This window comes from Cadophora gregata (assembly GCF_030347475.1).
Source record: "Cadophora gregata isolate MNR1 chromosome Unknown scaffold_2, whole genome shotgun sequence".
NCBI lineage: Eukaryota > Fungi > Ascomycota > Leotiomycetes > Helotiales > Ploettnerulaceae > Cadophora > Cadophora gregata.
Genome location: NW_026695925.1, coordinates 742,599 through 757,510, shown reverse-complemented (window position 1 = coordinate 757,510; position 14,912 = coordinate 742,599). Strand labels below are relative to the sequence as shown.

The 14,912-nt window shown below is 49.2% G+C and overlaps 7 protein-coding genes across 7 annotated transcripts; 5 read left to right on the top strand and 2 right to left on the bottom strand.

The window, feature by feature from the left end:
• Positions 1-1,282: 1,282 nt before the first annotated feature.
• Positions 1,283-2,582, bottom strand: ONS95_007593 (uncharacterized protein). The gene has a single exon (XM_058501108.1). The coding sequence runs from the start codon at positions 2,545-2,547 to the stop codon at positions 1,354-1,356; it is 1,194 nt and encodes a 397-aa protein (XP_058362425.1). The 5' UTR covers positions 2,548-2,582; the 3' UTR covers positions 1,283-1,353.
• A 167-nt stretch (positions 2,583-2,749) lies between these two features.
• Positions 2,750-3,814, top strand: ONS95_007592 (uncharacterized protein; the record flags this gene model as incomplete). Its single annotated transcript, XM_058501107.1, has 1 exon — positions 2,750-3,814. The coding sequence occupies one exon, from the start codon at positions 2,750-2,752 to the stop codon at positions 3,812-3,814; it is 1,065 nt and encodes a 354-aa protein (XP_058362424.1).
• Positions 3,815-4,071: 257 nt separating this feature from the next.
• Positions 4,072-5,118, top strand: ONS95_007591 (uncharacterized protein). The gene has a single exon (XM_058501106.1). The coding sequence runs from the start codon at positions 4,452-4,454 to the stop codon at positions 4,755-4,757; it is 306 nt and encodes a 101-aa protein (XP_058362423.1). The 5' UTR covers positions 4,072-4,451; the 3' UTR covers positions 4,758-5,118.
• A 748-nt stretch (positions 5,119-5,866) lies between these two features.
• On the top strand, positions 5,867-7,464 carry PKA1 (camp-dependent protein kinase catalytic subunit; the record flags this gene model as incomplete). Its single annotated transcript, XM_058501105.1, has 4 exons — positions 5,867-6,661; positions 6,711-6,964; positions 7,013-7,387; positions 7,437-7,464. 4 exons carry the CDS (start codon positions 5,867-5,869, stop codon positions 7,462-7,464), a joined length of 1,452 nt encoding a protein of 483 aa, XP_058362422.1.
• A 935-nt stretch (positions 7,465-8,399) lies between these two features.
• ONS95_007589 (uncharacterized protein) lies at positions 8,400-9,704 on the top strand (the record flags this gene model as incomplete). The annotated part of the gene is made up of 5 exons (XM_058501104.1): positions 8,400-8,461; positions 8,517-8,583; positions 8,645-9,420; positions 9,494-9,628; positions 9,680-9,704. The coding sequence occupies 5 exons, from the start codon at positions 8,400-8,402 to the stop codon at positions 9,702-9,704; spliced, it is 1,065 nt and encodes a 354-aa protein (XP_058362421.1).
• A 623-nt stretch (positions 9,705-10,327) lies between these two features.
• ONS95_007588 (uncharacterized protein) lies at positions 10,328-12,069 on the top strand. Its single transcript, XM_058501103.1, has 2 exons — positions 10,328-11,146; positions 11,251-12,069. Exons 1-2 carry the CDS (start codon positions 10,427-10,429, stop codon positions 11,953-11,955), a joined length of 1,425 nt encoding a protein of 474 aa, XP_058362420.1. The 5' UTR covers positions 10,328-10,426; the 3' UTR covers positions 11,956-12,069.
• ONS95_007587 (uncharacterized protein) lies at positions 12,070-14,631 on the bottom strand. The gene has a single exon (XM_058501102.1). The coding sequence runs from the start codon at positions 13,988-13,990 to the stop codon at positions 12,818-12,820; it is 1,173 nt and encodes a 390-aa protein (XP_058362419.1). The 5' UTR covers positions 13,991-14,631; the 3' UTR covers positions 12,070-12,817.
• Positions 14,632-14,912: the final 281 nt, after the last annotated feature.

The window sequence follows — 14,912 nt, the reverse complement described above, 5'->3', positions numbered from 1 at the left end:
TCGGATGGATTCATGTTCATCTCCAGGCGCCACAATATCACTGACCAATCAATCTCAGAGTTCACTTTTCACAGATATGGCCATACGACACTCGAGATGGTAAGTGTTTCCATAAACTCTAGCAGCGTGCACTAGCGACAAAGCAGACTCTGATATCTACCTACAGTAAAATAGGTCAACAACCTCGCCGCCCGACGCCATTCTCATGTGGTTTACCACAACTATCTCCGTCCAAGCATCTACTTCACATGATTGAAATGACTTCAGGTACCTAAATAGAGCCTTTCAGAAAGTTGGAGATATTGTTTGCTCACTAGAGCAAAGCCCATGCAAAAATATACGAGTAGATCGTTGATCTCCGATGGGAGTTTTGTACATCACAAGCCAAGCTAGAAGGTTCTCGAGTCTTAATAAAGGTGTTATCAGGGCATTTAATCCTTTTGAAAGATACAGGGTAGGCAGTATAATACTTGAAATGTAAGAGGTTGTAAACACCCATGCATGACTTTGGTGAGGCGTATTCAAAATCGACCGTTAAACATTGAAATCCGACCAGAGAAACCTACGCAGCAGTGAGCAATGAATTTCAAAGACCGAAGTTCACGAACATACAAAAACTCCGCCTCATCTCACCACTTGCCGCAGATCCAAAGGCAAAAATCCACCCGTTCCATTCACCATTCACCCTTCACTATCACATATTCACTCTTCTCGCACCCACGTTTCCTGTCACTAACCCCTTCATCTAACCAAATAAACAGCTTTCTGACCAAGCACCCACGTTCCTACGTCACGGTGATGCCTCTTTAAAACTGTAACATGCTTATGGTTTCTAAACAGACTGATCGCTTCTCGGTCGGATATATTTCCGCCTCATCGCGATCAGTCTGTGAGTTTTGCCATTGCTCGCTCTCTCGTTTCCAGCTTTTAAACCGACGAATATTGCGTTGAGTCTTCATGTATATATCACATACCCTTTGTCTTTGCTATATATTCTTTTCTCCAAATAGTGGATGGAACTCATCTTCTTTTTTTTAGGCTTTGTTGACTTTTGGTCTGAAATCTGGTAAGCGAGCGTGCCCCTTTTGCTTGCCTCTCATATAGTCTGGGAGAAGGGCAGTTTGGAGGGTCCCCTCGAATCAGTATGCAGCCTTGGTTTAACTGTTGAACTTGAAAGACTCTGTCAAAATATCGGAATATTACCTTGTTAGAGGAGGACGTGTAGACACTACCGTCAAGTGCCGACCTCACGACTAAGATGGAAGAGTTATGAAAGAAAGTCGACTGACAGTGATGTTTCCTAAGCCTCCAAATTTTGGGATAAGTTTTTGCTTTATTTTTTCTTATATGTGTCTACTCTCCTCTCTTCTTCGCCTCTTCAGCCTCCCGCTTTCGGGCGAGATATCTCTCCTTCGCACTCATAATGTCGCCCTCTGTCTTTCTACTTTTCGAAGCCCTCTCCAGAGTCACCTTCTCCTCTTCCTCCTGCTCAAGCGCTCTCTTGGTCGCCTGCTCCAATTGTGCCTCCATCATCCTCGATTGCCTCTCGCGCATAGCTTGCTTACCACCACCAGCACCCACGAATCCAGGACCTTTCGTCCGGTCAGACAAAGCTTTGGCATCTCTCGCCGCATTGGACTGTGCAGCACTCTTAGGTTTCGCAGCAATGTTCAGACCTCCCTTAAGCAGCTGTCTCTTATCCACCACTTGCCCTTCATCATTAATGGCAATCGAACCACCAGATTTCTCATTAATCTCCCTCGCAATATCCGCTTCTGTTTTGACCTTCTCCTCCTCCACCTCCTCCACCGGGCCAGTCTTAATTCTCTCCTCCACCGCTTTAACAACTTCCGCATGTTTCTGCTCTCCTTTCTCCAGCATATTCTTGTAGAAGCTCGTCATGCCTGTTCCCTTATTCTTCTTCGCCTCCATCTCCTCGCGGATCTTCTCCTCAGCTTCCAACCGCCTATTCTCCTCCTGCTGCTTTTTGTACGCGGATGTAACGAATTTCTCTTTATCAGCAAATTCATCGCCCTCAGCTTCTCGTTCTCGTGCTAGCTTCTTCTCCTCCGCGATCCTGGCATCTCGCTGTCGAACTTCTGCGGCCGCCATGAGGTTCGTCATATATTTCGGCTTGCGCTCCTTGTCCTCCTCCGTGACTTTCTTCTGTGGCTTGAGAGAGTCATACACTGCATCGTAATCGTAGATATTGGCGTCTAGCTCCTCAGCTTTATCTGCGTGTTTCTTGGATGTGAAGGACGAGGAGAGGTCGCCGTACATGCTGATTGGCGCTTTGTTTGACCCGAGCTTCATCATCGGTTTTCGACCTTTTACCGCGCCTGTTTTGGAGAGTTTGGGAGCTGGGGCATCGTTTGTGAGACCGCCAAATTCCCCAATTTCTTCAATTGCTTCAGCGTCGCCTTTGTCGTCGCCATCTGAATCGTCAGGCTCGTCGAAAATTGGTTTCCTCTTGCCAGGCAGGGGTCTGCTTCCTAAAGGTGTCTTTTTTGTAATGTTGAGTCCGTAAGACAAGCCTTTGCCTGACATTTTGGGGCTTTGAGTTGGTGTTGTTGCATTGCATGCGTAAGTAGACGTTGGGGCGGTTATGAATTTCCCCAGGTCCACTTTACTGTAAGTAGGCTGCACTAACCGATAAGCTTCTTATCGTCACAGCCTAGAAGAATCGCGAGAACCTGCCTGAGCAAACCGCAACAAAACCAGCACTATTTACGCTTCTCACAGACCAAGCATGGGCCTCCAAATCGCAGATGACGAACCGCCACATCACACAGGCATATCATCAAGCAATTCGGCCACCACAATGAACTCCGACGGTGGTGTTGAGTCCCCTCCTAGCATACCCCCCGCAGTTCCAAAGCCCTCTAGATTCAGATTCAAAGACAAGTCCAAGAGGAGATCCGAGAAACGCGACGATCGATCACGAAGCCCAGCTGAGCGGTCTGACCGAGACTGGGCGCGACGCGACAGAGCAGACGAGAGACAGCGAGAACGACATCACAGACATCACCACCGTAGCAAGAGGCGCAAAGCGAGCCCAGCCAAAGATGACCCCGCGCTGTACGACGATACGCACCTCCCGAACGCTTCCTCGAGCCAATATGTAGACCCCGAGATCGCTTTTCGGGAGAGTTTGTTTGATGCCATGGCTGATGATGAAGGGGCGCAATTCTGGGAAGGTGTATACGGACAGCCGATTCATACGTATCCCAACGTAAAGCCCAGCCCGGACGGAGAATTAGAGCGTATGACAGATGAGGAATATACGGCTTTTGTTAGGGCGAAGATGTATGAGAAAACACATCAGCACCTAATCGAAGAAAAGGCGCGCAGAGACGCTGCTAAGAAGGAAAGGGAACGGCTAGCTAAGGAGAGCGCGAAGGAGGAGAGAGAAGCCGAGAAATTTAGGAGGAAAGTCGAGGAAAGTTTGAAGAGGGGACAAGAAAGGAAGTCTAGGAAGGCATGGGGAGATAGGTGGGAAGCATACATCCAGAAATGGGAGTCTGGGAAGATTCATACTTCATCTATACCTTGGCCAGTGGAGAGTGGCAAAAGGGCAGATACAACCAAGTTGAAGGAGATAGAGCGGTTTTTCCTCAATGCGCCAACATCTGGACAGCCTACGGAAGCCCAACTGGCAAAGGTCTTAAAAGTTGAACGAGTACGCTGGCATCCAGATAAAATACAACAAAAGCTTGGAGGCCAGGACGTCAATAAGGATGTTATGCAAGCAGTTACTGCTGTCTTTCAGGTCATTGATAGGATGTGGTCCGAGGTAAGGGCTACTGGGAAGTAATGGGGTCATTTGTATAGCATGGCGACGGCGTTATATTCGGAATACTGCCGGATGTTTCTTTTCAGCAAAGTTTGCTAGATAACGACATTAGGAATGGCGGGGAGCTTTTATGGAAAGACATAATTGGTTTTACATCTTGTGCGGCTTTGAAGCACGTTGCTTTTCTTTGCAACGTGGACGCCGAGAAGAGGGGTGGGGAATTGCCTTGCACGCTCGCACTGCTGTATCTCAAGGTATGGAATGTCGAAGCATTATGATAAGTCTCATGTATCTAGATATCCAGCACAAAATATTCAGTAGTGCCCGCAGAAAAGGTCGTCCACTATCTCTGCACGTCTGGAGTGGACGGCTATGTTTTTATTCGGCTCTCGTCTTGGCCATGTCACCTCTCCATTGTGAAGATTGGAAGGGTGTCCAGCTTTCCAAAGCTGCTCCCTTTTTCGTCGTGCCAGCTAGAAAGCAAGTCTTATTTGCAAGTGCATCGCGAACTGCTCGAGAGAGATTTTCAACTCGCCAACATGCTCGGCTTCATTGAGAGACACAGGCTAGACTGATGCATCGAGACCCAAACCAACAAAACAGTGCATGCACGTGAAGAGTATAATAATCAGGCAATTGGTCCAATAAAGTGCCGTCCATGTTCTCAGTATCCAGTCTTGGCCTGGCTCCATCCTATCCTGTGAATATGAGTAAGGCAAAGAGACCCGTCCATTCCATTCGATCCATTCTTCTTTCTCTTTCTCTTCCCCTATTCACCTCCTCCTTTTTCCTCCTCCCCAACGTCCAACATGTGGCTATTCGGGCTTTGAAGGCGCAGGTTGCTTTCAGAGTTCAACGACAAAGACCAAGCGCGAGAGATTCAGAGCGAGCGCCAGGGGACGGGTCAGGCTCAGCTCTGCGCTGCGCTGCGCTGCGCTGCGCTGCTCAAGTACAGGAGCGCTAGGCCGTTCTCGACAAGATCGCTGTGAAGGTTGAGGTGGGGTTCAAGTCCGGCGCCCATTCCATTATTATTACTTCCATTGCAGGTGGGAGAAGGAGAAGGAGAAGGAGAAGGAGAAGGAGAAGGAGAAGGAGAAGGAGAAGGAGAAGGAGAAGGAGAAGGAGAGGCCACCTGCAGTCCTGAGAGTCCAGTCCAGTCCAGCCAGCTAACTTCGTAAGGTACGAGTACGTCCCCTCCCCAGCTACCCTCGCTCGCCTCGCTACTGTCCCTCCCTCCCCCTCCCTCCTCTCTCGCGCTCGCATCTCGCCCATCCCCCCTGCCCCCCCAGGCCACTGGTCCCTTTCGCTCGGCCTCACGCTCCCCCTCCCCCTCCCCCTCCCCCTCCTCCCTGCCTCCCTCACTCCCTCACTCCCCTACTCCCCTCGACCTTACCTCTCCTCTATCTTTCGCGCTACGCTTTACTACCTTACCTTACCTACTACACCACTCCGCTCCTCTTTACCCCTCTTCCCCTCGCTGTTCTCTCCTCCACAGCGAACAATTGCACATCAATACCTTCTCAATCGCCAATTGCGTGCGTGCGCTCTCAGCAACCATTACCTACACCACACTACATCGCATACATCCTGATCTCACTGCGCTCGCTACCTTGCATCCTGCAACTCTATCTTTCTAACGTCCGGATCCAGCCCAGCCCAGCCCCCCTTAGGTTCAGCTCACGGATCGTGCGTGTCGACAACCCTCATTCAGTCCCTCCTCCTCCAATTGCGACACGGGAGCTAAGCTACCACCACTGCTGTTCACACTGCAAGAAGCCGCCTTCTCTCGATCGTCAAAGCTTCCATTTGCTTGCCCACCCGTACCTGTACCTCAGCCGCCAACAGATCTGACCAAGCAGGAGAGACATTCCAGAACCTTTATCCGGCTTCGTCTTGTCACAGCTCCCCGCCAGCTTCAAACCTTCTCAACAAAGTCTCCCTTCTGCGCGCCGCAGAGAAGCTTTGCTCGCTGACCTGTCCGAAGTCCCCAGCCCAGCGTTACTTTGAAACCCGGGCTTTGCAGGTGTGTCAACTGCTCGCCTCGACATCTCCAGCAATCTTCCATTGCTTCATATGCCGACATTAGGATTTCTCAAGAAGAAACGGACGAGGGAGTCGCCGGGTCAGAAAGACCTAGCCTCTCCAACTTCTACATCCAGCCAACCCACCAGTCCGATTACCCCAACCACCTCCAGAACCCTTGATAAATCAATAACCTCCGTCTCCACACAATCCACCGCTCCCCAACCCCAGAGCGCGCCTCAATCCGCCGATCCCAACCAAGAGAGTCCCGCGGTTGTGGGCGAGCAACAACCAATGACGCAAGGGGTCTCTCACCAGCAGCAACAGGCGTACGGGACCTATTCTCAGCCTCAGGAGCAGCACCAGAACCTGCCTACCATTAACAACCTCATCAATCCTCCCCAAAACGATGGTGCATCACAATCAAAACCGAACATGGGTCAATCAGAACCCGAAAATGGCTCTGCCAGACAGCCAGAAGCCGCCCACCACTTGCCCCAGGCACAAGTTGTTCCACAGCCTACCCAGATCAGACAGACCAAAGGCAAATATTCTTTAACAGACTTCGACATACTGCGAACATTGGGAACGGGGAGCTTTGGAAGGGTACACCTGGTCCAATCAAAGCATAACCAACGATTCTATGCGGTCAAGGTGCTGAAAAAACAGCAAGTAGTGAAGATGAAGCAGGTCGAACATACGAATGACGAAAGGAGAATGCTGCAAGAAGTGAAGCATCCATTTCTCATCACGCTCTGGGGCACATTTCAGGATTCCAAAAATCTATACATGGTCATGGATTTCGTGGAAGGAGGTGAACTATTCTCACTGCTGAGAAAATCCCAGGTGAGCCAGGATCATGCGGGGTAATTGCCAATACTAACTGGTCATATAGCGTTTTCCAAACCCTGTGGCAAAATTCTATGCTGCCGAGGTCACCCTGGCGCTCGAATACCTACATGGGAAAGACATTATCTACAGGGATCTGAAGCCTGAGAATTTGCTACTCGACAGGCATGGGCATCTCAAAATCACCGATTTTGGGTTTGCCAAGAAAGTGCCAGATATCACTTGGACATTGTGCGGCACCCCCGACTACCTTGCACCTGAAGTTGTTTCGAGCAAGGGATACAACAAATCTGTCGACTGGTAAGTTATCCGATTTGACCTAGTCAGTTCCAACTAACTGCTGCACAGGTGGTCACTTGGTATATTGATCTTTGAAATGCTGTGCGGCTTCACTCCATTCTGGGATGGCGGGTCCCCCATGAAAATCTACGAGAACATTTTGAAGGGCCGTGTAAAGTATCCTCCTTACATCCATCCCGACGCGCAAGACTTACTCCAACGGTTGATCACATCCGACCTGACAAAACGACTTGGAAACACCCATGGTGGTGCAGAAGGTGTGAAGAACCATCAATGGTTCGCTGAAGTCACTTGGGAGAGACTGGCCAAGAAGGATATTGATGCCCCATATGTACCACCTGTCAAGGCTGGTGTTGGCGATGCCAGTCAATTCGACAAGTATCCTGAGGAGACAGAATCGTATGGGCAACTTGGCCATGATGAGTAAGTTGAGAGACTTCCCAGTGGACCGAGTAATGCTAACATGCCGCAGACATGGAAAACTCTTCCGCGACTTCTAGACATACCCGCTCGCGCATTCTTGATACAACACTCGCTTTCCCTCTCCGCACATCACTAGATCTGCGCATATACTCATATTCGCGAGTTTCCTTGTTTTACGAAAGTCACGGTTTGGCGGCGAAAATGCTGGGTCTCCAGCGATACTTGGAGGGGCCGGGGCGGTGTTACCACGGACCCACATCCGTGCCGGTTCTGGATTGGTTGGTTGGTTTGCAGCTTGCGTTGATGAACTTTGGCAGCAGTACATTATTAGCACTGAAATCGGGATCGAGTGCTCCGGTCTGGAGCACTTTGGCATGGAATTAATGCGCTGGAGTTAGTCCACAGCCGCAAGTCCGGGATCAATGAAATCGTTGGATATGGTTCGAAATCGCTCTGATTACATCTTTTACGCTCAGTTACTTACGTCTGACTGCATGATTGGGCATGCTTCGGGGTTCCCACTGCACCAGTGTGCTGAGAATTCCACTTGTGGAGTTAGTAATACATGCATTACCGACGAGCTTCTGCGGGCGTTTTCTCTGTCATTCACCAATAGCGGCGGCCAATTAGCTCACCTTGAGATGTTCCCAAATCCCACCATGTCTGCTCTCCTGGAACTATTAGATGACATGCAGCTCGTCTCGTTCGATCGGCTAGTCGATCCCAGGACCAAGTGAAAATCAGCAGAGCCATACATTGGCAAATCTTGGTTTCACCTATCATCATCCAGTTGTGTGTAGCTTACGAACCCATTGTTGCATCCCAAAACGGCAATGTTCGCTAGTGGCTTGGCACCACCGCCTGGCATAGGTTCGAACAGCTATAGAAAAGGTATAAAGTCAGCAGTGATCCTCTGCACTGCACTCACTTCCGGCAAGGCCATCAAAGGCAGATGAGATTCTACTCACCTTTTTCCAAATCACTTTTGTACCAAGTTCGCCCGAAAACCAAAATGAAAGAACTCTTTCTTGTCGGAAGTCCTCTTCGAGGAGAATTTCGTGATGTCGACATACCGTAAGTGATACTTCTCCGTTCTGACTTCTGTGGAATAACTGATCACATATGACAGAGTTCCGAGAGACAACGAAGTCTTAGTCAAAGTCATGGCCACAGATTCAAATCCTAAGGACTGGAAAGTGAGTTTACCCAAGACTTAATCAGCCTCCTCATCTGCCAAACATCAAATAACAATCCCAGGCCACATCCGCAAATAAGTACATGAACCAAGGGGACGATATCGCCGGCATCATTTCCTCCGTCGGGTCCCGCGTGAGAGACTTCCACCCTGGCGATCGTGTCGCCGCCTTCCACCCCATGTGGGAACCTCACGGTGCACACGCCGAATACGCCATAGCACCCTCAAGCACAACTTTCCACCTCCCGCCCAACATCTCCTTCGAAGCAGGCTCCACCCTCCCTCTCGCAGGCATGACAGCTGCACTAGCATTATACCAACACCTGTCCATCCCACCACCGTGGAACCCCGTCTCCGCCTCATCCTCCAACGCTTCTTTGCCCATCATAATCTATGGTGGTGCATCAGCAGTAGGCGCATACGCTCTCAAACTCGCAAAGCTCTCGCGCTGTAGCCCCATCATCACGGTCGCTGGGAACGGAATCCCGTTCGTGGAGAGTCTCAATGCCGCGGATGTCATTATCGACTATCGCGACCCCAGCGTCGATGTCGCTGCAGAGATTACAAAGGCGTTGAAGGGAAAGGAAGTGTTGCATGCGTTTGATGCTATATGTGCGCATGATAGCTGGAAACACATCTTGGGCGTGTTGCCGCATGATGGCAGAGCGACTATTGCCATGGTTGATCCACCGAAGGGCGTGAGTCCTTGGCCGTCGGTAGAGATGCATGGGGTGAAGTATATGAGGACATACGTCTCGAGTGCGTACGGCAAGGCGTACAAAGAGAGGAGTGAAGAAGAGGCAGGATGGGATGAGGACTTTGCGTTTGTGATGTACAGGTGAGCCCGGCTTCGCTTATTCGTGTGTTTGTTTGGTTTGAGCCGTACAATAATGAGCTGATTTTATCTGAAGGTATTTCTCAAGACTGCTTGAAGATGGGAGACTTACGCCTCATCCTTTTGAGGTTCTTGGAGGATTGGAGGAGGTTGCGAGAGGATCACAGCTGCTGGCTGACAATAAGGTGTCTTCGAAGAAACTAGTGTACCGGTGAGTCTCTGTAAAATTTATCATCAGCGCTAGTGTCACTAACTCGTCCAGCATTACTGATACGAAAGGCCTCTGAATTTTACGACGCTTTTGTCCTCCGCCGCCTATAGTATGCTTATGGCTTTCATTTTTACTGCTACTTTTGGTACCTATATATGATTGAGAATCAGAAGCGAAAATGTTATAGCTATGACTCGCACTAGACCAGCACCTGCAATTCAGTGGTGACAGCATCTGGCCTCACTCAATTGACTTTTACTTGTCTGATAGCCCCTCGAGATTTCAGACAGGATGGAAGGGTTTGGTATCAAACCGGATTCTCGAAGATGCGCGTAGAATACCGTTCTACAGCCCTTCCACTAAGTAGTTAGAATCCGCGTGCTTTGCCCTTCCCCCCCCCCTTCTAGAAATTCACCAACCTGCATCTTCACGAAAAAACACTACCACTTTGTAGAAATAAACTAGAACTTTAATGAACCAGTTTGCGACTTTTCTAGTCTAGAGAGTATCTAGTTGTGAAGTTATTAACTGATCAAATTTCATAGTGTTTGCGACTTAAAATCTAGGAGGTAGAGCAGGGGCGAAGGCAGCGGATTCCAACTATTCAGTGGAACGGCTTTATTACTCAGCACTCATGTTGGAAGGAACATTTGTCAGCCAAGTCGAGTCTGAACGCATGCCTTAACTTTCACATATGGTAAAGTGTTCTCAGCAACAGGTAAGTAAAGCGGCATGTCACTTTCGTGATCAATACTGTTCGGTATTAAGTATTCAGCAAAGATCGTCTCAATACCCGTTATGGTCCGCCGCACACGGGCTTGTCAAGCATGTCGCTCCCGCCGCATGCGATGCGACGAGACTCTTCCTCAATGCGACCAATGTCTTCGCGCTGGACGTCAATGTCCGGGTCCCATCTCAGGAGCCATAATTGTAGATGTCACGACCCAAACTGTCATTCGCGCACGCTCAAAACTTATTAACTCTTTCCACCGTCCTCAAACACAAAACCCGCCAGCACAACTCATATCTCCCTCTCAAAGCCCAATCATTATCCAGAACTTTCTCTCCCGGTTCCTAGATTACTTCGCCTCCCGATCTAGCAGCTCACCAGGTAGATTCTGGCTACATGAATTGCCTTCCTTGTCAACGTCTGGCACGAGAAACGGACTCGAATTGGCAGTTCAAGCAACGTCAACTGCGTTTTGCGCAAGCGCCACATCGAATCTGTCATATTATGCTGGCTCTCGAAAAATCTATGGGGAAGCGCTGCAAAAACATTCTCGATCTATTGCTGCCCTTCGGAATTCAGGATCTCAAGTCCGGGCTATCGCAGCTGCACAATTGCTGTGCACGACTCTCCTTCTATGCTTCTATGAAGCTATCAGTAGCACGCAGTCTGGAGGAGAGGGGTACATGCGACATGTTGAAGGAGCGGCGAAAATGGTGGAGGTTCTTGGACCGGAAGGCTGTGCAGATGGTTTGGTGAACGAATTGTTCTTTACGGCGAGGAGGCAAATGGTAAGATCCTGCATAGTGTTGAAAATCTCGTCTGTTCTTCTTCTACACCACGAAGTTCAATCGAGTCTCACTTCTGGAGCTGACTTGCATTTATCAATACGTAGCTCCTTATCTCCTTTCTGACAAGGAAACCATCAATCTACGCCACGCCCGAGTATCTTTCCATCCCAAGTCAAGGCGGCATAAAGCCGGTCCACGAGCGCTTGATGGACATCCTAACGCTTCTGATAGAGGAACTGAACTTCCCTTCTGACAACCGACTGGAGCATCCTACGCGTGGTCCTATATTTCTCACCAATGTCGAGAAAGACCTGCAAGGTCTTTGGATCGAATTTCAAACTTGTTATTATCCAGGTTCGCTAAGCGAGCCTGGAACAGAAGAAGCAACCGCAACGTCAACCTCCACCTCCACTTCCACGGACAGCTCAGTTGACTACCCGAATTCATTCACGGCATATATAGAATCCTACTTCTTGTTCTCAAGAATCTTATGTCGAGTCATCGGTAACCGCGATGTTTCGCCCTTTCTGGATATACAAGAAGACGAAGTGATTCACCATGCATCTGCGTCTATCCTCTCTTGCGCAGCGTATCTTGAGACGCAGAACCTTGGTTGTGGATTCATCAGTGCAGTGTTACCTTTACATGCTGTAGGCATCTATGGGTCTGTGGAGGATCGGAAGGCGGCGAGGGTAGTCTTGGAGACGTGGAGGGATAGGGGAGTCGTGAGGGGATTGGTAGGGTTAGTTCTTGTGCGGCTGGATAGCGAATGTGGAGAAAATTCGAGTCTATGGGCTGAACCGAATTGAGAAGCGAGATTCCGTAGACTTACAGAACGTGGCTTAAGTCTTACTTGACCAATTCTCTCGATCTTAAAATGTCCGTGTAGAGCTGACCAGGGAAGTGGAAATGAAGAAAAGCTCCCACGCCTTGAATTGTCAGTCATGATTTCGTAATCTGTCATTACGTCGTTATCATCCTACCCAGACACTCCCATTGAACACAAAAAAAACGCTCTCAAGCCAAACTTAGGTTCCGAAATGACCTTCACATTCCCTACATTCACAATCACCATCCTCACTCAACCCAGATACATCACCGCAGCCTGCGCCGAATCCCCCGTCTGACAAACCTCCTTCTTCCCATTCGGCGTCAAATCCGTCTCACTAAACATCACAAAATTCCCCGTCACCGCGCTCTTAGCCCTAAAATACCCCGTCTTGATCCACGGATCCGTAGCAAAGCCCCCAGACGGCTCAACGAGGAAGTTATTCGCATCATCGGGATCAGTACGCGAGGCGTAGACGTTGAGTTTTCCGCTGGGGGTTTTGACGGTATTGTCGGCGTGCAGCCAGGTGTTGTAGGCTTGGTTTTTGAGTTTGATGGTGGGTGGTTTGGAGGGGAGGATGGACCAGTTGTCGGAGGGGACGGAGGTGGGTTGGTAGTGGTAGACTTCTTGCGGGCTGGTGGCGGGTGGGCTGTTGGGAGGGATGAATTCTGTGTTGCTGGCGTGGAGGCAGTTGCCTATGGTGCGGTTGAGGAAGAGTTGCCTAGGACGCATATTAGCCCAGTGCAAGTAAACAGCCAAAGTGGTTGAAATTTATGAGAGACAAAAGATTCAAGGATAAAACGTAAGTCTATTTGAGTACCTGGAACATGAGATACCAATACCTACGGTTCTGGAGGAAATTCTCCAATCAGTTGATATGCCCCTGATCTGATAAGCTGGAGTTGCTTTCTAACTGTGCTGATCTCTCCCGATGGCGTGGTCCCAGAGCTTGAGAGTATAGTCTCCATCCGACTTATGTACGGATTCAGAACAGTCTCGTAGTTTTTCTTGCTGAATATCGTATTTGCATAGTCACGAATAGCCGCGAAGAGATCCGCCTTGCCCGCTGCATCATTTCGGATGAGTCTCGCCATGATCGCCTTCCCACCAATCTCGAAATTCCGTCCTTCCTGCATGATCTGGTCAAGTCCACAAGGAATGAACTTGAACTTGACATTGTTCATGGTGGGATTCGCAACAGCCACGACATCATTGTACATATACGTGTTGTTGGTGTTGATGGTCAACCCATCCCAGTGCTTCAGCAGAGTCTCCATAGCGAAGAGTTTGACGAACGAGGGATAATCGACGATACGCTTCGCGCCAACAAGACCGTTCGTAGCCATTTGAGAAGCTGCGATCATGAGATCCTTCTGATCTGGAGCAATGCCCGACTCGAAACTGATCTTCCCTGCTGAGACGATCGCTGGATCAAGATCTTCGCCGACTTCCAACTCGTAGAGATTGCCCTTATCGTTTCCCATGAACAGATTCTTCAGGAATTGCTTCTTATACGGCTCAAGATTGACGTATGTCCCCATGTTGTTGCCGTTCACGACCACTTTTGCGTAATTGCATCGCGCATAGGGGAGCCCAGCTTGACGAAATAACTCATAACCTAGTGTCTGTCTGATATATGAAGAATCTTGAATGGAGTTGTTCAGCGTCAACGTCTTCGTTCCAAACAGATTCTCGGCAGGCGCCTCATTCGCGTCAACGTTGCGAGCAAAGTCCAGACGAAGTGACGGTTTAGTCGTGCTAAATGATCCACAATATGATTTCTTGATTATACCGACATCCGCGAAAGTCCCCGATTGAGGAAACTTGGATCCGGAGATTGTGACTGAGGTTGCTTTAAACCAGTCAAAGCGGTCGCCGATGTACCCAAAATTGCATCTTCCTCCGCGAGGCTCTGCGTGCATGAGGTTTTGCCAGTCCTGAGCTGGCATGGTGATGTTCACTGTGACGAGGTTGTCGATGCCATAGAGGCTGTTGAGGAGTTCTTGTTTACTCATGATAATGGTCCTGTTCGAATGTGTCGGCTACTTAGCGAGAAAGATTGGTGCCCCAAAACAATATTGAGGGAAGTGATCAAGTTGAGCTCCGTCTGAGGAGAAATTCGTCAATTATATCTAGAAAGGCAATGTGTCGCGTGCTCGACAAGTGAGTGGTGAGCGGAAGCACAATCAGTACTCTGCATATTTTCTCTCCAATCAGAGGGTTATATGCTGCAATGAGGCTGTCTGAAAGCTGAAAACGTCAGAGTATCATGCACGAAGGATGACACAAACAGGTGACAGGCCAAGAAAAATGGCCCATGCCGTACCAAGCAACGCCTAATCCCGACAAGATACAGAGAGATGTGAGGCCACTGATCACTCATCTTGGTCCCACCGTGGGGGAGAAAGACGAATACCTACCCCGCATGTTTCTCTCGACTGCCAAAGACAACGTTCTTTCATGAAAGGAAAGCCATGAATGCTATCAACCTTGAGGTTTCATGAACAGTCGCTCAAAAGTTCAGTTTCCAAAATTAACTCCTTCACTTTCTGAAAGAAGTTGTGGGAATACCTGTGTGCTGGTGATGACAGAATATGATGCGCTGCATGGCGTTTCCAGCGGGAGCTGAGGTAAGCGACGCGGTCATGCTTGCATACATGCAGTACATTATGCTCAATATAGTGGTGCAACTGCCTAAGAACATCCGATAAGAAGTCATACAGTCTTGATCTTTCTCTATATCGAGCAAGTTCTTCAAAGTACCCTGAAAGAAAGCAGAGTCGGGTCCAAGATAGTTGGGAGGTTCAGATCTGCTACGACTTGCCAGTCAGACATGAATTTTCATCGCACCGATGAATTACATAGACTTGCAGTCTATTCATAGTCACTTCAAGCCTGTGGTGTATCATCTACTTCATGGCACTTTAATCCTCCTGG

What these genes read in the sequence shown, in the direction of transcription:
- ONS95_007593 (XM_058501108.1), bottom strand. Translation starts at nt 2,547, where the DNA reads ATGTCAGGCAAAGGCTTGTCTTACGGACTCAACATTACAAAAAAGACA.
- ONS95_007591 (XM_058501106.1), top strand. Translation starts at nt 4,452, where the DNA reads ATGTTCTCAGTATCCAGTCTTGGCCTGGCTCCATCCTATCCTGTGAAT.
- ONS95_007588 (XM_058501103.1), top strand. Translation starts at nt 10,427, where the DNA reads ATGGTCCGCCGCACACGGGCTTGTCAAGCATGTCGCTCCCGCCGCATG. An exon ending in TTACGGCGAGGAGGCAAATG is followed by an intron (nt 11,147 to 11,250) that starts GTAAGATCCTGC and finishes ATCAATACGTAG; the next exon opens with CTCCTTATCTCCTTTCTGAC.
- ONS95_007587 (XM_058501102.1), bottom strand. Translation starts at nt 13,990, where the DNA reads ATGAGTAAACAAGAACTCCTCAACAGCCTCTATGGCATCGACAACCTC.